Below are 22,687 nucleotides of genomic sequence, written 5' to 3'. Positions count from 1 at the left end.
GAGCCAGTGACAATGAAGTGGCTCAAGGGGATACACACCGTGACATAGCAAGGTAACCAAATGAAGTAGGCAGGGGGAACAAGATCATATTTTTTAGCAAAATTAATGTTGTCTAGCAAGACAGGTTTTGCGTTGTTTTTTGTAATATACAGTTGGTGACTGGTTCTCTTTATAAACATCTATTCTTAAGAGAAAATAATTCCACTACCATGTTTTGTATTGTAGTTAATTCCAGCCCGCATTTAGTAATGGTATCACATAGCCACCAGAAATTATGCTTCACAAGTGTTAGGGAAAGTACTCAAGAGTTGGCTCCAGTAAAGCAGCAGCAAATTGCACAGCAGCTGTCAAAGTCTGCTCATGCCAAGAGCTGGCAGTGACAAGGGCTTCCCCAACACTGATGATCTGATCTGTGTATGAAACAACTGTCACCAAGACCAATGCAGCAGAGCGTAAACCCAAAAAACATGAGACTGTTACAAGATCCAAAATGGCAATGAAGATATTGGATGTAGCATAGTGGGCAATGCTTGGAAGGATTTTCATTAGTATATATTGAGTCATACGGGAATTCCATGCAAATTTAAAAACAGTCTTTAGCCTGGTTAGACATTAAAAACTATTGAATATATTTTGATACACTGTTAGAATAACTGAACAAAAAAAAGCTGAACAAAAGAAACGTAACAGATTCCTTCATCTACGCTAAACGGTGCAGATGGATGAACCTCCCACTGCAGCTATTGTATTCAAACAAGCCAGCCGGTTCTTAGAATACTCAATAGAGCCTGCATCTGATCGCAGGTGCTGTATGGCTGACACATTTCTGCCCGGCTTCTTTGATTTTTCATTAGGAACTGGAAACATTTTGCTCATTGTTTGGCCAGCTTTAAAAAGATTAGCGGTATTAATAAGTCAAAAGAATAATTGCTGCTGTTCTCTTATTAGATTTGATTGTAGACCTATGGGTAGCTTAGGTTTTGGAGACTCAGAATCTAAATCTGTGTTTTTAGACATCATGGGGTTGATTTACTAAAACTGGAGAGTGCAAAATCTGGTTCAGTTCTGCATAGAAACCAATCACCTTCCATTTTTTTTTTGCCAAAGCTTAATTGAACAAGCTGAAATTAGAAGCGGATTGGCAACCATGCTCAACTGTACAAGATTTTGACCACTCCTGTTATAGTGTATGGTCAGCATTACTATACGAAAAATCAGCCGAACCTATTTTCGAAAAACGAACATTCGGCTGTGGGATAGTGCCATCATGTAATGACCGATAAATCTTTCATTGTACATAAATGAATCAACTTTGTGTTCGTTTTTTTACATATACCTAGTGCAAACACATTAACCTTTCAATTTATCGTTCGGTCGGCAGAAAATTTCCAAACTTGTCCTTCGTTTTTTTGGCTCAAAAATGTCCCAACAATTATCGATTTTGTGCCAATTAACTGGCCCAAAAAACAAACAAACTGGCCAAATGACCGAATTTTGGCCGATTTTTCGTATAGTGTATGGCCAGCATAAGTCAACCCCCATGCGTCAGACTCTACAAAATCACAGATATCAAAAAAGCAGCACAGACAGGGCTTCCTGCCTGTGTATGTAAACCAACAATGAACTTCTTTTATTTGCTCCATTTTGGTCTGTTAGCTAAATTTCTGAAAGTTTTGTTAAATATGTGCAAGAAAAAGAACCCCTGTGGATCCTGCCTAAATTCCGTAAATTGTAACTTCCTGTGCAAAACTTAAGCAGCGTTCATCTTTACCCAGATTAGCGCTGAACTACAGAACTCCACTTCCCTATGTCATGGAGACAAGGAGAGGGGGAGGTAACCTGAGTCCAAACTAAAAACGGGCAGCTTAGGGGGACACACTGCTAATCTGTAGAACAGTATTGTGCTTGAAATTTGTCAAAAAAAGAAAAAAAAAGAAAAAAGAAAAAAAGAAATACAATGAATGCAACCATCACATGTAAGGACTGATAAGCTGCAATACAATACACTTTTGTTCTAGGTGCAATGTATTGCTTCGTGTTATCCTCCGTTTTAAAGTTGTAGCAGTTAAGTAAAAAAGTGCATGAGTCAATGTCAGCCGTCACCTGCTGCTGCTCCCTAGAATATCTCCTAGGCCAGGGGTAGGCAAACTGGGGCCATCCTGCCGTTGCAGAACTACAAGTCCCATCATGCCTCTGGGAGTAATTGTAACTGCCAGCCTTGCAATGCCTCATTGGAAATTTAGTTCAACAACAGCTGGAGAGCCCCAGGTTGCCTACCCCTGTCCTAGACAGTGCAGGTTTAGGGGATATTTATTTAACCTACAGTTAAGCTTCATTATAAGTAGGTAAAATTTAAAATACATACTTTACTACCTACTTTAAGCAAAACAAGGCTTACTAGTTACAGATCCACACTTGACAGGATCCCCTCTGTTAAGGGAAATGTTCCCATATGTATTACAGTTAACATTCGTATAAGCTTTCAAAATATTAATATATTTGTAAATGAAGAATCAGTTTCCATAAACCAGTTGGATATTATATTTACTGATTAAAAAAGGTAAGCCAGTTATCAAAAAAAGGACACATACATCTCAAATATATTTAGATTTTTTTTTAATTTTAGCTTAAAAGGAAAGCGAGGCAGAAAAACAGTCACAATAACTTATATAAATAAGACAAAGAATGATATAAAATTTAAAAAAAAAATAAGGAAAAGGAGGAGAAAAAACCTGACGAAGAATATTTTTCCTGGTTAGCACCATCTTGAGAGCAACAGCATCGAAATAAAATAAAAAAAAACACAATGCATAAAAAAGGAAAGTAAAAACTAAACATTTACACAAATAAAAATATATATTTATATAAAACAGCACAAGTATAAATCAAAATTAAAAAAAAGGAACAAAAAAAAAAAAAAAACAAAAAAAACCCAAAAAATAAAAATAAACAAATCTAGGGGTCACGGAAGCAAGTGTCACATCTGGTCAAACTGGTCAATACTCCCTAATAATGATCACAATAACTCCAGATAGGCAGCTGAAAAAGAACTTCTTCCTTCCCAGACGTGCTCCCTGATAAAATAATTAAGAGGTGGTATTCAGCTTCTGGATCAGTGCATTAACACATAGCTGGGGTACTGATTAGTGAGACGGAGATGTGAGGTAATCTAGTAACCCGTGAAATCCCCCTTCACCAGTCTTCCTGCTGTAAAGGACATCAATTAAGCTGGTGGTATAGATGCATAGTAAAGGGGCTACCCATAGATGACACAACAAAAACGAAATAATACAAGAACGATGGCAACCTATGAAATAGGGGAGTAAACCACAGGACCCACCGCAGACTGGGACAGGACGAGGCAAGGCTGAGGCAACAGTTCCGCGGGATATCAGGACTTTTACCTGTAAGGTCTGAGGCAACAAGACTCTAGTATGTTGCTAATACTTGGGGGTATTGAGGCTCATGTGGGATGGACAAGGTCTTTCTAGAGGAGCAATATGGTCATGAAAAGGACAAAGACTCCACATAGAATAGCACCCACAGGCGGCCGGTATGGTCAGTCTACATCTGCAGTGTTAATCTAGGTGTCCGGCAGCTTGTACTATTAAGGTGGTGTAGGAATGCGCCATTAGCCTTGGCTCCCGCAAGATGACAGGCTGTCGTAGAGTGAATCACTCAAGGATTCAGAATTCTCCAGCCCTGTCTGACCCTGCTCATTGTCTCGAGATTTGGCTTCACTTGTACCCTCGTCGCCAACTTCGGAAGTGCTGGGGGTGCGGCTGCCCACAGTGCCCGGGAAACAGATTGATGGGTGGGCATACCCAGACATGTCACAGTCTCTGTCTCCTTCTGATGGGATCTAAAATAAAAAAAAATAAAACAATGTGAAGGTCAACAATGACTAATGTGAGTAAAAAGCATGATTATTATACACTGCAACGTTATTGCCTACACTACAGATGCATGGATTCCATTTCTCACAATATGGATTTATACCAAAAAAAAAAACAAATATACCAAGAAACCTTTCACTTTTAACATAAATGTATATACCCCACATCATGGACTAGTCTCTCTGCTTAGAACTGCTATAAATTAGCGTGGAGGATCAGGTACATAAATCTACTTTAATAGGTTCCCTAGACTCAAACAGTAAACCTTGCAGTGTGGGCGTAGCCCTAGTGCAAGGAAATTTTTCCTAGTTCCTTAGGGTTGGGTTTTAGAGCCCTTTCACACTGCCAGTGCCTGGGCATTGGCGATAAACCCCTGCTAGCGGCCGAATAAAGGGTTAAAAGCGCCCGCAAAGCACCACTGCCGATCAACAGGCAGGGGCACTTTAAGAGAGGTGTATACACTGCTCCTAAAGCACCTCAAAAAAGCTGCTTGCAGGACTTTGACGTCCTGCCAGTGCAGCACCCCAGTGTGAAAGCACTCGGGCTTTCACACTGGGATTGCAAATGAGGCTTTTTTTCAGGCGCTTTTTTAGCGCTAAAGCGCCTCCAGTGTGAAAGGGGTCTTAATAGTGTTATGTTGCCCATAAAATAGCAACCTTGTGGCATTTTTTGACAAGTAGTCATATCTACAACACATCTGGCTATCCATTGTGTTTGTTAGGATCTGATTAAAAAGGGTGTTTAATGTGGGCGTTCATAAAATCAAAAAAATAACAGGACAACAGAAACTGTCTAAAGCCATGTAGTGTATGGTAGTTAAATGATCACATCCTTAAAAAAAAAAAACACAAAAAGCCCGTAAATTTAGACAAAAATGATATACAATCTTGATGGTACTGTCAATGTACACAACTGCAGTGGTCATTTAAATTGTTAGATAGTATATATGTCTTCTGTGAGAAGGGTTTAAGCATTAACAATAAAAATGATCTCATTATTTTTTAATTAAAGTAATTTTCCCTGAACACAGCAGACGTGGCTCTGCGTTCTCCTCTCTGGTGACAGAACACTCCCTTATTTCCTCAAGGCAGAGAGGAGATGTGATTATCTCTGTCTCTGCTTTGACACAATAATCTTGCTCATTTGGAAGCACCAAGTGCTGCTGCACACTTGTATCATTTATTCATAGTTATATATTGAAGCTAACCGACAGATCAATTCAGGTATACCGAAAACTGCTCGTTAAAGCCAATGTGCAAGTACTTCTTTTTCAGACAATGCATTATAATTTATATATATATATATATATATATATATATACACACACATATACATATACACATACACACACACACACAGCAAAAAAGCAAATCTATTTTTATAAAGAAAAGCAGTTGTTCCTCAAACACAGATTAGACAACTGCTGACCTTGAAGGTCATGAAGCCCACCGAGAAAACTTGTACTGCATGAGACTACCATTGCTGCATTGCTGATCTCCACTTATAAAAATGCTAGTTGCCTGCAATGCCAATTCAATGGCTGTCATGGAGAAAGTCTAAAGATCAGGAGTTCCGATTTCCCCTTTTTAATCTGTACTCTGGTTCTTGGTCAATGACTCAATAGTGAAGACAGGGACAGCAAAGGAACTAGGAGGAGGTCAGCAATGGAAGTCTCTATATTTGTCTTGATACAATGCCAACTCAATAAAGAGTCCAAACCAGTGGCGGCCCATCCATACGGGGAACAGGGGCGCTGCCTCCCTACTCCATGCGCCTGACTGCTAATCTACATGCAGGGCGCCAGATCCATGGATTTCAACAGGGTTTTTTTTCTTTTTTTTTAAGCACGTGATTAGAGCCTGAGGCTCCAATAGGCTTCAAAAAAGGATGGGCTCGGGGCGCACCCACCAAAATATTTAGCACCAGCCGCCACTGGTCCAAACAATATCCAAGCAGATAAATATAGGGTGGAAAAGTGTATGGTGGCACATACAAACAACAATTCTTGCTAGAGAAAGTGTAAAGCTAATCTACATTAGTATTTAGCTAAAGGAAGGTTTATGGTGTCTGAACCAAAAATATGGCAGCATGTCACTATAATGGTAGATGTTCTTCATTTGGTCTAGATATGATCAGCTCAGAAAACTATATCTAGGTTTTATCAGTGACCTTGCAAACACAACCTTGCTGACCAATTTCAAGGGAAGAACTGATCATCTATGAAGGGTGTAACTACTTGTGTATATCTATTGTTATAGAGCAGCCATTCTCAACCAAGTTTCCTCCAGAGGTTACTGAGAGTTCCTTGAGCTGTGACCAAGCTGGCTTCCCAACTGATGGTGCCTGCATAATTCTGAGTCCAATGCCACTTGATAAGTCCCCAGCAGAATGACACCAATGGTCATTTTTTAGCTGTCCTTTAAGGGTGGCATTCTGACCGACGCTGTACAGGTCATACTTCCCTCCAACCCCAATTATTTTTATTTTATTAGGAGCTCCCCAAGACCTGGAAATTATTTCAAGGGTTTCTCTTGGGTAGAAATGTTGACAAAGACTGTTCTAGAAAATGAACATTATGTGACTACCATCTTATGCCTATGGCCAATTTAGGACAACCTCATGAGAGAAAAAAATAAATAAAACACACTTAAGCTCAATGCAGTCCTCAGAGAAGTACTTTTATGACAGCCTTCCATTAGTGCTGCTTGAAGGAACATCCCCTTACCTCTTCCAGATCATGTACTCTGGACCGGAAGCTTTCTGCAGAGCCAGCATTGATCTTGGCATTTGGAAAGGTCCAGTTCTTGTTCTGCTGTGGCAAACTGTGATCTCTACTGGAATCTACATTAGAAGGAACCCTATGTTAAGTTTATAGTAGCAGCTATAAATAATTTAAGGCTACCATTTACACCAGTGGTTCTCAACCGCAGTCCTCAAGTAACCTCCAACAGGCCATGTTTTGGGAATTGCTCTTAGATAAAATAGCTGTCCAAAATACCAAGCCATTGACTGATTTAAAGCACTTGTACAAGATAAAAGGAAAACCTGCAAACCTGGCCTGTTTGGTTACTTGAGGACTGAGGTTGAGAACCATTGATTTACATCATATACAGTACATATCCAGGAATGTAACCAATTAGAATTCAGTTTCATTTAGCTAGATCATTGAAAATATTAACCTCTTTTCACACCTAAGGGTAAAACAAATGTTAATGCCCAAGCACAATTTAGCAACTTTTACATGTGTTAGTAAAACCATACATATCACCACAACTACTTTGTGCATCCAGGTGGAATATACCATGTTTATTTCAGAACAAATTTGACTTTAATTTTGTGGTAAATGGTATTATTGTCAAAGGAAAAATTGGCCCAAAAATAGTGGAAAAAATCTTATTTTTTTTAAATTAGCTGTGTATTTCTGATTACTACCATAACCTACCAGCAAAGAACAACCCAAAGTAAATTCTCTTACTCCTGACGATCTCAATAATACCACATATGTGTGTTATTTGTTGTTTGTACCCGTAGTACAGCCCAGAAACAATAGAGTGCATTTTGATTTTTTTTTTCCTACCTAAAATATACTGACACGGATACTAAATTTCCAAAAAAAAAATAAAAAAAATAAAATCCTGCCCAAAATATACTGACCATGACCTTTGACCCAGACACTGGCACTGATCTAGATCAAACCTTGATCTAGGTTTTTTTTTCATATATGTGTACTATCTGCGGGAAGGGGTTAAAGCAGCATTAAACCCAAAACCATATTTTATATTACAGCTTACCAATTCTTAGATGGGATGGCTGCATCAGTTTTCTTTTTTGGGAATCTTTTATTTTCATCTGATGCACCTGGCCATAAGTCTGCTGTTTTTCAAAAGAACAAGCTGTTCAGAGAAAGCAGCAGTTAGAGGGTTGAGACAAACCATTTAACACCAACAGCTGTGCTTACAATGGTCAGCTTTTATTTTTGCAACATTTTTATCTTAAAAAAGGAACAAAACTGTTGCTGTAACTGCTTAAAAAGTGTTAACTGGAGTTTGGCTTTATTTGTTTGTGCAACACTGCCCCCCCCCCGACTCTCAATGTTGCTGTCCAAAAGAGGTGTATGTTGTTTCTCCATCCAGAGTGGGGGTCTTGCATACAGTAGCTGTGTTACTGGGCAGATCACCAGGTGGAAACAGAAGGAAAAAAAAACTAAAAATGAAACTATTAAAACCACTACATCCAATGATTGATAAGATGCATTATATTACATTTTTACTTTTGGGTTTAATATTGCTTTAATTCTATTTGCTTGCTGTGATTTTACAACATTTTATACAGTTCCCTTTGCTTTACAGATAAGGTCTATGCACAGTATATGCATGCATAGACTACTACTACTTCTAAGAACCAAACTATTGAGAACTTAGAGAGACATACCTTCTCTATACATCCTGTGTCCCACAGTAGGTTCTGGCTCTGCCAACAGTGCATGGAATGCTGGAATACTCTGATGCTGTCCCGGGGGGTACATTTCCTCTACACCCCTCATGTCCCTCTCCAAAGTCCGTGCTCTTCTGGGAACCTTAGGGAAAGCAGAAAACCTTCCCACTGGAAGGACAGAGGGAGACTCCTGCCTAGGCTTTATCTTTGGGGCACTTTTGTTTGGCGTTCCTCCACAGTAATCGGGTGGAGGAAATGTCCCAATACCACTGTCCAGGGTCCGAGTGAGTGAGTCGCAAGCTGTGGGGAAAAAAAAAAAAAAAAAAAGAATTCTGTAAGGTGGGCAAACTTAAATTTGAAGTTTCAGGGTCAGTACTTACAATGAATGGAAATAATTTGGAATGTCCATTTTCTTTTCAATGCTATCTGAAGCTAAAACAAAAGTTTTGGCTAAAATTGCACTTGAGATAAACAGTGGTGGTTTCCTATGCACAGGATATGGAAGTAGTATTATGGTGTCCTAAAGCTGAAGTGTAGAGAAATAATAATAAAAAAAAAAAACAAAAAAAAAAACCACGTGCTGTGGGCTACTGTGTTGGGTTGACATCTTTGGTCCTCTGCCCCAGATACTCTGGCAGCTGTGATCTTTTAGTGCTCCGGGGGTTATTATGAGACTGCAGCTGTGACAGGTACGTATCAAAAATGCTGGTTATGCCTGATCTTTCCACCCACTCTCATAGAAGCTGTACTTTACTGTTCACACAGTGAAAAGTGCTCAACGAATGGAGCAGACAGACCTTTCATTCATCTGCCCATGCTCCATTCATACAGTGCTTTGAATTGTGGGAACTAATATTATGACTTCTATGAATGGAGCACAGAGGCAGAAAGGGTGATCATAGCCAGCACTTTGGAACGCCTGTCACAGGTCCCCCCCCCCCATGTATATAACTGTTAAAAAAGGTTATACACTTAAAGCGGAGTTCCGCCTTTTTTTTTTTTTTTAAAGTCAGCAGCTACAAATACTGCAGCTGCTGACTTTTAAAATAAGGACACTTAACTGTCCAGGGCGCTCGCAATGTCGGCACCCAAAGCTGATCTATCCCTCGGCTGTCGGGTGCTGCCGCCGCCATCCTCGGTAAGGGAATAAGGAAGTGAAGCCTTCCTGGTTCCCTACTGCACATGCGCGACTCGCGCTGCACTATCCCACTTTTCCGTGCTGTTTTATGGGACCTGTGTCTCTCCCAGAATACAGCGTGGGGGACGGGAAGTGGCGTAGATACCCACGGGTGCCTCAGGTATCTATGCCCGGAAGTGGGAGCAAAATACTTGTATTAAACAGGTATCTGCTCCCCCCTGAAAGGTGTCGAATGTGACACCGGAGGGGGGAACCGTAAAAGCGGAAGTTCCATTTTTGGGTGGAACTCCGCTTTAAAGTATGACTAAAAAGGCAAAACTTTTTTTTAGTTTTTGATAGCGTGCAGAGGGATTAGAACACCGGTCAGTTTTTATTGCTGTCTAAGCCCCCATTAAGGAGATTCACCCTCTCTCTTTGTCCTGTTTACCATTATCATTGAAAGTAAAAAAAAGTTTTAAAAAATCCCAAATTTTAGGTTGTCCTCAGAAAAGTAATAGAGGGGAAATCTTCCAATGGGGACACTAGTTCTGGTGAGCTGGGGGTCCCCAAGCATTTCCCTTAAAATTGGCAGAGATTTCCTCTCATTTCCTGTTTGACTATGGGACAGGGGCTCAAAATGAAAAGGAAAGGTTTTGCCTATAGTTCCACTTTAAAGAGGAAGTAAACTTCCTCTGCTAACATTTACTTATAGGTAAGCCTATAATAAGGCTTACCTATAGGTAGTGTAAATATCTTCTAAACATATACCGTTTAGGAGATATTTACATTATATGCAGCCAGTGACATCACTGGCACATACGCTCTGAAGGAACAGCCTTGGGTGTGGTTCCTTCTGAGCCCTGTGCTGTGACTTTATCTGGCCAGTCACAGTGCCCAAGCCTGCGAACCTGGAAGTAACTCCGGGAAAATATGTCAGCCTTCTCAGCAGTGTGCAGGCACCACTGGAAAGCTTACAACCTCTTTAATGCTTCTGTTTACAGTAATCACATTGAGTTTCATTCTAAATGGATGCTGTGAAAACTTTTTTTTTTTTACACATTAGGCCCATACATGGGAGACAGCAGGCGGTCTTGGGAGTAACTCTCATGTGTCAAAGCTGGGGGTTCTCATCAGTGACCAAGTGCACTACAGCTGTGCCTGGATGGAAAGCTGGAGTATCAAGGTTTTATTTCCAGCTTTGACTAGTACATAAGTACTTAAGTTATTTTATGTACTTTCCCTTTCGTTAAGGAAACATCACATACTGCAACTATTCTATTTGCTATGCATTCTTTTACCTGAATCCTTTGGGGTACGTTAAAACTGTTGAAGAATAGCAGCTATCGTGCATTAAACAGAGCTAAAGCATATTCATACACACACACTAGATTTCCCCAGATAGCTTATAGTCCGTCAAAATTTCCAGTATGTAGAGGATAGCATGATATAAATCGGACCAAAAGGAGGTTTTCAGGTACCTGCAAAATGCTGTGAATTGATCGATTCAGAAATTCTCTCATCAGGGGGAAGAGCCACTTCTCTGTTCTGTTTGGAGAAGGAAGAATATATGAGAACCAATGCTGCGATCTGGACAAAAATCTCTGGCTCTTATATACCATGTGCCTACCTGATCTATGTTCTTCTGTTCACATCGCTGGACATGCGTGACCATCCCATTCCTTGGAGGCCGAAAGGGTCGAACTTCCTTGTTCTCAGGTGATAATCTAGGAAAGTCACGCAGAGGTGTCTTCCCTTCTAGACGGCCTTCCAGAGGTGGCTCTTTCCCATCCACTCTGAAATTGGAGAATATAGATGCACATCAATTTCCATAAGCCTATATCTTTGATTTACCAACACCAAAACAATTGATCAAGTACCAATAAGAGTTAGAATCCCGTCATCAATTGCCACCATGGTAGTGTATCAGTGTTTCTACCATGTGCATGGCTGACCAAGGTGTAACAAAGCCAAGTCATATAGATTAGAAAATATTAAGGAAACATTCTGTATACATTTGCTCTTTAGATAAAAGTGGATCTATGTAGGGAATCTCGAGCCTTGCAGGTGTTGGATCGTTTGCCACTATTAACTAACTCCATGGAGAGAACAGTTGTCCTGATATAGCACACTGAATAGGGATTTCACCAACAGGGACATGCTTTGGATTTCACAGACAGTATGGAAACCTTTTAAGACAGGACACTATAAAAAAATACGACTGACATCTCAATATACAGATATTTTTTTTTTTCTCAAGCAATTACACAAATCACAATGAGCACAAACTGCTCCTGCTCATAAACTGTTCCTTTTATGAGAGTGGTCTGTCAGACTCAAAATATTGGCTAACAGCCCAATCAACACTGATTATTTTTAATCCTCAAAACATACATTTATGTTAAAGTGGAACCTCACTCTCTCAATCAACATTGACTGTTTAATTCCTATGCTGCTAGCATTAGTAAATCCATAGGAAAGTATATATTTACTTGTTTTAAACTTTTTTACCTTTAAGTTACTTCCTGGTTTCTTGCCTAGGCAAATTATATCATACATTCCAGGAGTCTTCCAGAGAAGGAGTAGTTTTCAAAGCCAAGCGCACTCTTCTGCATGCGTGCCTGAGCTAAGGGCATATGGATTCCAGGAAGAAAATGCTACATGAACCATCTGCCTCACTTAAGATCTCCACAGCCAGAAACGCTAGGGTTCGTTTTTCAAAGCGATTGCGCAACAAAATAAAGCACATGGATGGATGGGGGCAGTTTGCTTTGAGTAGTAAAAATGAATGTAGTGAAGCTCTGCTTTAATGTGATATTAAACCCTCTGTTATTTGAGCACTTTCAGCCGTTGATTTAATCACTTTATGAGGATACAGATTCTTTATCTTTTAATCCTTGGCTATGTTACAGTTTTAGCTGGTGCCATGACTGCTGCCTTAGGGTTACGGTTTAAGGGTGGCTCGTTTCTCTTGCAGTGTTCTATAGAGTCATCCTTGCATGCAGGGACTAGAGTTGTGTCTCTCTAAACTGTGTGCATCAATAGCCCCAAAGCTTAGGATGGCAAGGCACTCCCCCACTCCTTCCTTCACTATTTTAACAGACTGACTCAAGACTGCACTGTCCACTGTTAGATTTAATACAGAATGCTTGCTATTAGTCTGAAGAAGATGATATACAGATTTCAAGCATGTGACAGATGAATTACTGGCTTCACAGATCTTTCAAGAACCTCATTTAAAGATTTCTGTATTACCCCCTGATTAAGAACAAACAAGCCTGCACACCAGCGACATAAAAACATCCATTGAGTTTAAAGTTCTTGTAAAGGCATAATGTTTTTTATCTTCATGCATTCTATGCATGAAGATAAAAAAACCTTCTATGTGCAGCAGCCCCCCTAATACTTACCTGAGCCCTCTCGATCCAGAGATGTGCACGAGAGCCTAGCCTCTCCGGGGACTCGCACTCCTCATTGGTTTTTGGCATCAGCGCAAACCACTGGTTCCCGCTGCTGTCAATCACAGGCAGTGAGCCAATAAGGAGATGGAGGGACGGGGCCGAGCCGTCGCTCCATGTGTGAATGGACCCACAGAGCCGTGGGTTGGGAGCGTGCCTGCTTGAGTGCCCCCGGAGCAAGCTGTGGGGGCACCCGTCAGGAGGGAGGAGCAAGAAGCGCCAGTGAGTGACCCACGAAGAGGAGGATCTGGGCTGCTCTGTGCAAAACCACCGCACAGGAGGCACGTATAACAACATGTTTATTTAAAAAAAAATAATAAAAAACAAAGACTTTAATATATCGCTTTAATAAGCAAGCAGTAAGGACAAGCGGTACGCACAGGCAACCTTCCACTTGAGGCCATGTCCCCCACGCAGATTACTTCCTACAGGGGTTAAATAGGGTGAGGGCCAACGAGTGGGGCGGCTTAGGTGCCTGGTCATACAGTATATAATCTTGTACTCAAGGGGAAATTCATGTGGTGACGGCAGTGTGGAAGTCTATGATGTACAGCTCTCTTTCGACCTGCTTATTGTCCTGGATTTCGGGAGATCCAGTTCCTGGTATTTTCCAGTTCCTGGCGCCCATTTACCCATTCGGTAGGACATGCAAGTTTGACTACCTGTTAGTTCAAGAGTCCATTGATTGAGGTGAGCGAAGCGATTACCCTGGAGGTGGAGGGATTGTTACTTAAAGCTGTTGCGCCTGCTATTTTCCATCACGTGGAACTTCTTCCCTACTACTTCCTGGGCTTTGTTGTTCACCATTCATGTTACATGGACTTCATGTTTATTCATTTCTTGCACTGCCTTTGGTTTGTCGATAAATAGGAACTAATGACAGTCCCTATGATTAAGTCCTGTAGGGGATGAACCGCGTTAAGGGGGGTTGCCTGTTTGTGCGGCTTGTCCTTACTGCTTGCTCTTTAAACTCACTGGATGTTTCCACATTACTGATGTGCAGCCTGGTTCTTTCTTAATGTACAGAACAGGAATAGAGGTAGGCTTCTGGGCTTCGGGCACCCAGCTATACCACAGGGCGGAGAAGAGCAGCGTGATGCTTTTGAGCCATGGTGCAACTTTGCTGGTCATTGCTGGATAACCCTCATACTAGAGAAGAACAAGAATAACAGAGACAATATCAGCAATCAGGTGGAGATCAGGGAAAGACAGCAAGAAGACCTCACCACTCAAGAGATAAAATTAAATTCTTACTACTCAGAGCTGGATCACTCACTGGGCAACCTAGGCTGGAGCCTAGGGGCTCAGCAAGTGTCCAGGGAGCCCTTTTGACCTCCACACCTTCCCCCAGCCTGTCACCATCATGCCAACAACCTAAAATAGTTGGAATTCACCTGGCTGTATTGCAGCAATGTATGATATTGGGCAGCAGCTGCCACTTTGCACACATGCATGCACATACCACATTGGTATTCCTCTCTGATATTCTGCAATTTTTCAGCAGTGCAGCACAGATGATCAAACAGTGTTGATGTTCAAAGCTGCTGCCAAAAAGCTGTACTCCTTAGGCAGCTGCCTCTGTTTCCTCCAGACTTCTGGCTGAGCTTGAATGATAATCACCAATGACAGGGGACCATGTCTGTCAATGGGCAGAAAGTGTGAATGCAAGTCTTCACATGTACTCTCCAGCAGCTGCCTCTCTGTGTCCCCGATATAAAAAAGGCACACATAGCTAAAATCCAGATTAGAGAGAACAACAGCCCATCACACAAAACCCAACAATATAGATGGGCCTTTGCCACTAAAATATCTGCATCTGCAAAGTAACATAACCTGTACATTACCCATAGTAGACAGTTTTTTGGGTTTTTTTGCTGTCTGTGTCCCTGTTGGGGAGATTCACAGTCTTTTCCTGTCCTGGTGACAGCGAGTCATGATGGGACATCTTTCTGAAAAGGACAGAGATGACTACACATTTAAAGAGTGTGGAGGGCTTAAAACATTTTTTTTTTTTTTTTTTAATTGCTCTGCGTCTTCCTGTCCCAGTGACATCCACATCCTCTGCTGTGATGCAACCCTGGCGCAGGAAGAGTGCTACCCAATCATGACACAGCCATACAAACTTAAAGTGGTATAAATTCAAAGGCACAGAAAGAGCTACCCAAATGATGACATAGCAGTACAAACCTAAAGCGGTATAAATCCAAAAGCAAACATTATATTGCAGTTTACCAATTCTTGGATGTGATAGCTGCATTAGTATTTTTTTTTCAGGGTTTTTTTTTTTTTTTTTTCCACTGTGTGTTTCTGTGAGTAAGTTAGTTTTTCAACAGACCAAGCTGTCCTGCAAATGTAACAGTTATAGGGTTGAGAGACCATTTAACACTGACAGGTGTGTTTAAAATGGTCAGCTTTTATGTAAAACTTTTATCCCAAAAGGAAAAAAAAAAAAAAAAAAAACTGTTGCTGCAACTGCCTATAAGGTGTGAGATGGAGTTTGGCTTCAATTTGTTATTGTATCTAATTTTGCTAGTGCATCTAACACTTCCCACCCCCAAGACTGGCAATACTGCTGTCCAAAGGTGTCTGTGCGCCTTCATCCAGAACCTTGCTGGAGGTAAATGTCTTTTTTGCATGTGTGCGCTGTAATATTTTGCTCTGCTGTATGGTCTTATGGCTGCACCAGCTTTAATGCATCTTTTAGGGTGTGCCCCCCAAATATCTTGTTTGTCTATTGTATGGATTCTGACCAAATCCTTTTGGGTGTGGAGCACCCCACTCCCTCATTAAGTACTTCTCATTAGTGTCCACGTGTGTCACGGGTGGAGACCTCAAAGTTCTCCCATATAGAAGAGTGTATTGCTCTCATGGTTCAGAGAAGCAGGATCTCCCAATCTATGGATAGTGTAGGACCCACTAATCATGGGGTACTTTGTCGCAGTAAGTGGGCTTAGCACCATATAGCAATATGGTGTGACCAAATCCCCATATTTTTTGAGAATGTCTAGGTGTTTTAAATTAGCCTTGCTGGAGGTAAACGTCTTTTTTGCATGTGTGCGCTGTAATATTTTGCTCTGCTGTATGGTCTTATGGCTGCACCATCTTTAATGCATCTTTTAGGGTGTGCCCCCCAAATATCTTGTTTGTTCATCCAGAGTGGAGGCACTTTAATACAGAAGGTGCGTTACTGGCCAGATCACAAGGGGAAAACAGAGGGCAAAAAGCCTACAAAAGAAAAACTAATGGAGCCACCACATCAAATAAATTATATTTTTGGGTTCAAATTTAATACTGCTTTAGGAGAAACTTGAACTCTTGCCCGCTCCATTAGAAAAAATGGCTGGATTTAGACTTTAATGTACACAATCAGTAAATATTGTTTAAAAGCCTTGATTCTGTGTTTAATTCATAAAGATATATGTACCAGAGACAGACACATTACCCAATACCATATACATGCAATGCATCTTCTATAGCAGTAAAACAGTGACTAAGCTTTACTGCTTTCTTTCTTAATGCAAGTCAGCCATTTTCCAGGAAAAAAAAAAAAAAAGTTTAAGAAATGTCCTAAAAGGCCCCTCTCCATTATAGGGAGGGTTAACCTCATCAAAATGGTGTGAGTGTCGCAATTGCTATACATCCTCCATAATACCCCAGAAGATATATAGCAAAATCTAATGCCTCTTCATGGACCTTATTTGGAATGTAAGGTCTAGAATCAGGCTAGAAGCTCTCCAACTGCCAAAAAGATGGGGGCGATCTGGTTATTCCCAACCCCTAAATGATATTTTTTGACCTCCCAAATCCAGCAGATTGCAAGGTGTAAATCTAACTTTACAAGATCCCATTCAGTGGATACTGTCATTTTATATGTCACAGAACCCCTAGTCTCTCTGCTGGAAGATTAGCATTTTTTAATCCAAACATTGGTATCCCTAACCTTTTACTGATTCGCAAACCTTGGAAGGCAGGGACTCAGTATATGCCTATATGGAACAATCAAATCTGGAATTAGGTACAACAAGGGAAAAAAGTTTTTGACCTCCTGCTGATTTTGTACGTTTGCCCACTGAAAAGAAATGATCAGCCTATAATTTTAATGGTAGGCTTATTTTAACAGTGAGACAGAATAACAAAAAATAGAAAACCGCATTTCAAAAAAGTTATAAATGGATTTGAATTTTAATGCGTGAAATAAGTATTTGATCCCCTATCAATCAGCAAGATTTCTTGCTCCCAGGTGTCTTCTATACAGGCAACGGGCTGAGATTAGGAGCACTCTCAAAGGGAGTGCTCCTAATCTCAGCTGGTTAACTGTATAAAAAGACACCTGTCCACAGAAGCAATCAGATTCCAATCTCTCCACCATGGCCAAGACCTTAGAGCTGTCCGAGGAGGTCAGGGACAAGATTGTAGACCTACACAAGACTGGAATGGGCTACAAGATCATCGCCAAGCAGCTTGGTGAGAGGGTGACAACAGCTGGTGCGATTATTCGCAAATGGCAGACACACAAAATAACTGTCAATCTCCCTCGGTCTGGGGCTCCAAGCAGGATCTCACCTTGTGGAGTTTCCATGATCATGGGAACGGTGAGGAATCAGCCCAGAACTACACGGGAGAATCTTGTCAATGATCTAAAGGCAGCTGGGACCATAATCACCAAGAAAACAATTGGAAACACACTACGTACACCGTTAAGGACTGAAATGCTGCAGAGCTTGCAAGGTCCCCCTGCTCAAGAAAGCTCATGTACAGGCCCATCTGAAGTTTGCTAATGAACATCTGAATGGTTCAGAGGAGAACTGGGTGAAAGTGTTGTGGTTAGATGAGACCAAAATCGAACTCTTTGGCATCAACTCAAATTGCCGTGTTTGGAGGAGGAGGAATGCTGCCTATGACCCCAAGAACACCATCCCCACTGTCAAACATGGAGGTGGAAATGTTATGCTTTGGGGGTGTTTTTTTGCTAAGATGACAGGACAACTTCACCACATCAAAAGGGATGATGGACCGGGCCATGTACTATCAAATCTTAGGAGAAAACCTCTTTCCAGCCATGCACGGAAAATGGGTTGTGGAGGGGTATTCCAGCATGACAATGACCCAAAACACACACCCAAGGCAACAAACGAGTGGCTCAAGAAGGTCATTAAGGTCCTGGAGTGGCCTAGCCAGTCTTTAGACCTTAGTCTCATAGAAAATATGTGGAGGAAGCTGAAGGTTCGAGTTACCAAACGTCAGCCTCGAAAGCTTAATAACTTAGACAGGATCTGCAAAAAGGAGTTGGACAAAACCCCTCCTGAGATGTGTGCAAACCTGGTGGTCAACTACAAGAAATGTCTGACCTCTGATTGCCAACAAGAGTTTTGCCACCAAGTACTAAATAATGTTTTGCGAAGGGGTCAAATACTTCTTTCACTCATTAAATTGCAAATCAATGAATTTCCTTTTTGAAATGCGTTTTTTTTTTTTTTAATATATTTTTGTTGTTATTCTGTCTCCCACTGTTAAAATAAACCTGCCATTAAAATTATAGACTGATAATTTCTTTGTCAGTGGGCAAATGCACAAAATCAGCAGGGGATCAAATACTTTTCTCCCTCATAGTAAAAAATAGGGTTCCTTCCCCTAAACTTACACAATTGTCTATTCTACACAGGATATATTGTACCCCTCAAAAACTATACACCTGGAGCAGGATCGACTCGCCTTGTTGCCTCAGGTGCTCTAGTGCTGCTGGCTCATCAATTCACATGCGCCGACGATGCCCTAAAATTATTCTGATACTGATCAGCTGTCTTTCAAACTATTCTGGACTTGTGCTCTATTCAAGTGCCGTTTGACCCCAAGATTGCCCTCCTAAGCATTCTCCCTGAGAATGTAGTACCACCATCATTTACAATTAGTGCTGGTGCATTTATGGTTTCTCGCACATCAACTCACTGCTTAAGCCCTGACTATCTCCTGGTCCTTCCACCTTTTTCCAATGGCCTAACCCAGTTAATGCCATTTTAAAAAGAGAGAAAAACGAACATATCAACATATGGGTTGTTCTAAGAAGCATAAAAAAAAAAAAAATCTGGTCCCCCCGGCTATCTCCTTCATTGACCTGCTCTTTCACCGCTTTTCTAGACTTGTTTAACTGAATAATTTTTATCTGCTGATAAGAACTGCTTATGTCCACTGTTAAGCCTGCATTTCTGTACTCTTTGGGTTACTTTCCACTCTTAAACATATTATGCCATGTACATCATAAGTTTCTACAGGTTTTATCGCACACTTTTTAAACTGTCTATTTTTGTATTCTGTAAATGAAGCAAAACATTTTAGTAAATATTACAATTCCTAAAAAAAAAGTCTTTAAAAGTACAAAAATTTTTTTTTTTTTTTTTTAAATCATAGTTAACCTAGATGGAAGCAGCATGGATCCGATGCTGCATCTGTCCCCCACCGGCTCTACGCTGAGAACCGAGCAAACACCACCGATCGCTCGGTTCAAAGGGCTCCCTCAGCAGCTGTCAGTTACCGTTGTCTGCTCTGCCCCCCTCCCCCCCACTGGAGCGTTGGGATGTGGAGGGGGCAGGAGTGGCCGGCTCAGGCTCTCAGCGGCTTGATGAGTTGTTAAGCAGGGTATCAGTCCAGGCCTGTGGACGGATCCCGGCCATATGGTTGCGATCTTTCCTGAGCCTAGACCGGCTCTATGACGTCACCTGACAGCGGGCTTCAGCCAGCTGTCTGCTAAAAACAGGGTCACAGGATTGCAGAATGACCTGCACCGATCCACAGAAGTACTACAGCCAAATGAGCTTTGGCTGTACTTCTTTAAAAACCAACATTATGTGAGTGGCAGCATTCTTACACAGCAGCTTTTCGAACAAACGCATTCCTCAATGCAACAGAGAGACCCGCTAATCACTTCACCTCCTAATGTTAGTTAGCAGTTAGGGAACACGCTTCTTAACAGGAGAACTTGGCAAATTACAGATAAATTATTAACTTACAGATCACGGAATATGATGAGTGTGCATTTTTGGCTGCAAAGATTTTACAAGGAGCACCACAAAAACTTGTGTCAACATTAAGGAGCTCCCATTTAATATCCTACAGGGCCCAAAACAACTACTAAAACTACTACTTCTGTAATACAAGTTCTGCATACAATATAACATTTTTGTTTTTGGGTTTAAAGAACCTTTAAATTTGATAGAAGTCACAAATCAATTTTGTTCATTGTAGAGAATCTACAATCTCTAGTTTTACAACAAGAATACATAACACCAAGCATGTAAAAGCACATAAAATACCTTTAAAGCCCATCTCCCAGGAAAGTAAAAATAATCCCTTATAGTGGGGCTGCCCTCGCACTGTAAGAATTGAACACTCGTTTAGGTCTAGGGGACCAGGAACAGCAGTTTTATTCAGCTGATCCTCCACTCCTCCTGGCAGCTGGTGCTGTCCTTTTTTCACCTATGCTTCTGCAAGGGCCTGTACCTCTGCAACCTGATGATGCAAGATGACCTTCAACATCCGGAGCATAGGTGGGAAAGGCTGCAGGAACCGTTCTTACAGCCTGGAGGGAGCCTGTGGGCGCAGACGATCGGGTAAATAAAAACTGCTTTTGGAGGCCCCCTAAATGTAAACAAGAACTCAACACTTGCATTGCGGGGGTAGCACCAACACAAGCAAACATTTTTCCTTTTCCTGGAGTTAAACTTTAAAAATATTGAGAAGTCCGACAGTTTGTCTTACAGAAAATACACTGCACTTTCACGTTACATTTTCTATGGACAATTTCATAAGTTTAATCATGCCCAGGACCTCACTCACACAGATGATGAGACCTGTAGTTCATGAATGGGTAGTGTGTGGGTGGCTTGAGCTGCCAGCTGCTGTGCAGGCTTCCCATGTAAGTGTATGAGGATGGAGCGGCTGCATGGACAGATGCTCATCCCAATGTGACAGGCATTTGGGTGAATGGCCCTGAACACGCACTGTATATGGGGCTGCTCACTTGCACCCCTTTCAAACTGGGACGAGCAATTGTGTCCATGCAGCCGCCGTTTCCCTATACATTTACATGGGCTGCCTACACACAGCGCCTGATGGCTTAAGCCAAATACATGGCCTATTCACAAACTACAGGCATCAGCGCCCGTGTGCAAGGCCAGAAAAGCTGTTTCTGCTCCCCTTGCTGATTTAGGTTCTCTTTTAGCACGGCTTGGCAGGGATTAGCCATGAAGGGAAAGTCAAGACCCAATATCAAAAACTAAAGCTGGCAATTGAGAAGTCTTTTTTTGTTCAACCAGGGGGTTGAATGACAAAAACTGACCCGATTAAATCCTCTCCGCTGTGTCATTGTATTCTGACAGTGGAGAGGCTTGCCTGCCATCAGATCACACTGATCAGCGCTGCAAACTATAGATCGAGAGGAAATTTTCCAGCAGGGCGATTGTACAGAAGTCGATCGGTAGTGCTTTACAATGCATTGTGTTGCACTGCAAAGCAAGTGTGCTGGGGTGCCATTTAAAATGAATACCATTTCAATGCTTCAAAATGCGCACATGCATTACCACACAGCACTTTTGGGAGAGAGTAGAGAGAAATGTATACAAATCTGAATCCCAAATACATATGAAAAATTGCATCCACAATCAAAATATTTTTACCAAAACAAAGCAGTTACTGGCGGGGTGAAACAGAGAAAAGGTTAAAGCCCAACTCCAGAAAAAAAAAAATGAAGAAATTTAAAGTGGTTGTAACGGCAGAAGGTTTTTTTTGCTTACCATCCTATGCAGTAAGGCAAAAACCTTCTGCATGAAGCCCCCCGCAGCACCCCTTAAACATTTTCCTGAGCTGGATCTTGAATGAGCGATGTGCACAAGAGCCAAGGCTCTCTCCCTCATTAGCTGATACAGCAGCCATTGGCTCCCGCTTTTGTCAATCACAGCCAGTGACGAGGGAGCAGGGGGCAGGGCCGAGCCCCATTCTGTTTTTCTTATGGGCATGCACGAATGCCCCCATAGCAAGAAGCTTGCTGTGGGGCACTCGGCAGGGGAGGATGAGCCAAGAGCACCGGCGGGGGGACCCAAGAAGAAGAGGATTGGGGCTGCTATGTGCAAAACCATTGCACAGAGCAGGCAAGTATAAAGATGGTTATTTTAACAAAAAAAAACCCACACAAGACTTTACAATAGTGCACTGTGCATCAATTATATTACTCCTCAGTTTCAAATCGAAACCATTTTTCCTAAGCCATCCTGCAGTGTAATTGAGCACAATGACAGTTTCCTCTATCATCCAAGCTAATTTCATGCCCTGGGGTCTAGGCATTTTCCTTGCTCCTTAAGTTCTTGGGCACCAGTCCCTTCTCTCCCTGTACGAGTTCCTCTGCCTCTGGAACCTATAAGAGGATGTGGCTGCTGGAAGTGCCACCTTCACCAAAGGTGTCTACATCATACAGGCAGCGATGTGGACACCTGAAGGAGGACCCCTAATAGACGTAAACAGAAGAGGAGAGAAGGATTAGGCCGGCGGTGTCAGGTGACTGTGGTTTCAGGTCAGTAAAACGTGTATTTGGATACGTTTTTCCTTTTTCATACCAGCAGTTAGAGGCAGGTGGGAAGGAGGCGTGCCTTCAATGTCCTGGAGTTGGGCCTTAAAGACTATTAGATTGTAAGCTCTTCTGAGCAGGGCCCTCTTAATCCTCTTGTACTTTATTGTATTATAACTGTATTGTCTCCCTTTTATATTGTAAAGCGCTGCATAAACTGCTGGTGCTATAT

At 41.6% G+C, this 22,687-nt stretch overlaps 1 protein-coding gene across 4 annotated transcripts in view; it reads right to left on the bottom strand.

Annotated features, from left to right (window-relative positions):
• Nucleotides 1–2,599: 2,599 nt before the first annotated feature.
• NCKAP5L (NCK associated protein 5 like) overlaps nucleotides 2,600–22,687 on the bottom strand; it is a 119,844-nt gene continuing 99,756 nt past the window's right edge. For 3 of the 4 annotated variants that reach the window (XM_073614087.1, XM_073614088.1, XM_073614089.1), the window contains 6 exons: nucleotides 14,747–14,851; nucleotides 11,075–11,240; nucleotides 10,926–10,992; nucleotides 8,328–8,630; nucleotides 6,622–6,737; nucleotides 2,600–3,862 (listed from right to left, as the gene is read on the bottom strand). In XM_073614087.1, the coding sequence (XP_073470188.1) occupies nucleotides 3,632–3,862; nucleotides 6,622–6,737; nucleotides 8,328–8,630; nucleotides 10,926–10,992; nucleotides 11,075–11,240; nucleotides 14,747–14,851 (988 nt within the window). In that variant the 3' untranslated portion in view covers nucleotides 2,600–3,631. The remainder of the gene's footprint in view (nucleotides 3,863–6,621; nucleotides 6,738–8,327; nucleotides 8,631–10,925; nucleotides 10,993–11,074; nucleotides 11,241–14,746; nucleotides 14,852–22,687) is intronic. The other variant, XM_073614090.1, reaches the window with a different exon arrangement.

Source organism: Aquarana catesbeiana, linkage group LG02 (assembly GCF_042186555.1).
Source record: "Aquarana catesbeiana isolate 2022-GZ linkage group LG02, ASM4218655v1, whole genome shotgun sequence".
Classification (NCBI taxonomy): domain Eukaryota; kingdom Metazoa; phylum Chordata; class Amphibia; order Anura; family Ranidae; genus Aquarana; species Aquarana catesbeiana.
Note: the sequence above shows the minus strand (reverse complement) of the source record. Positions and strands in the feature narration are given on the sequence as shown.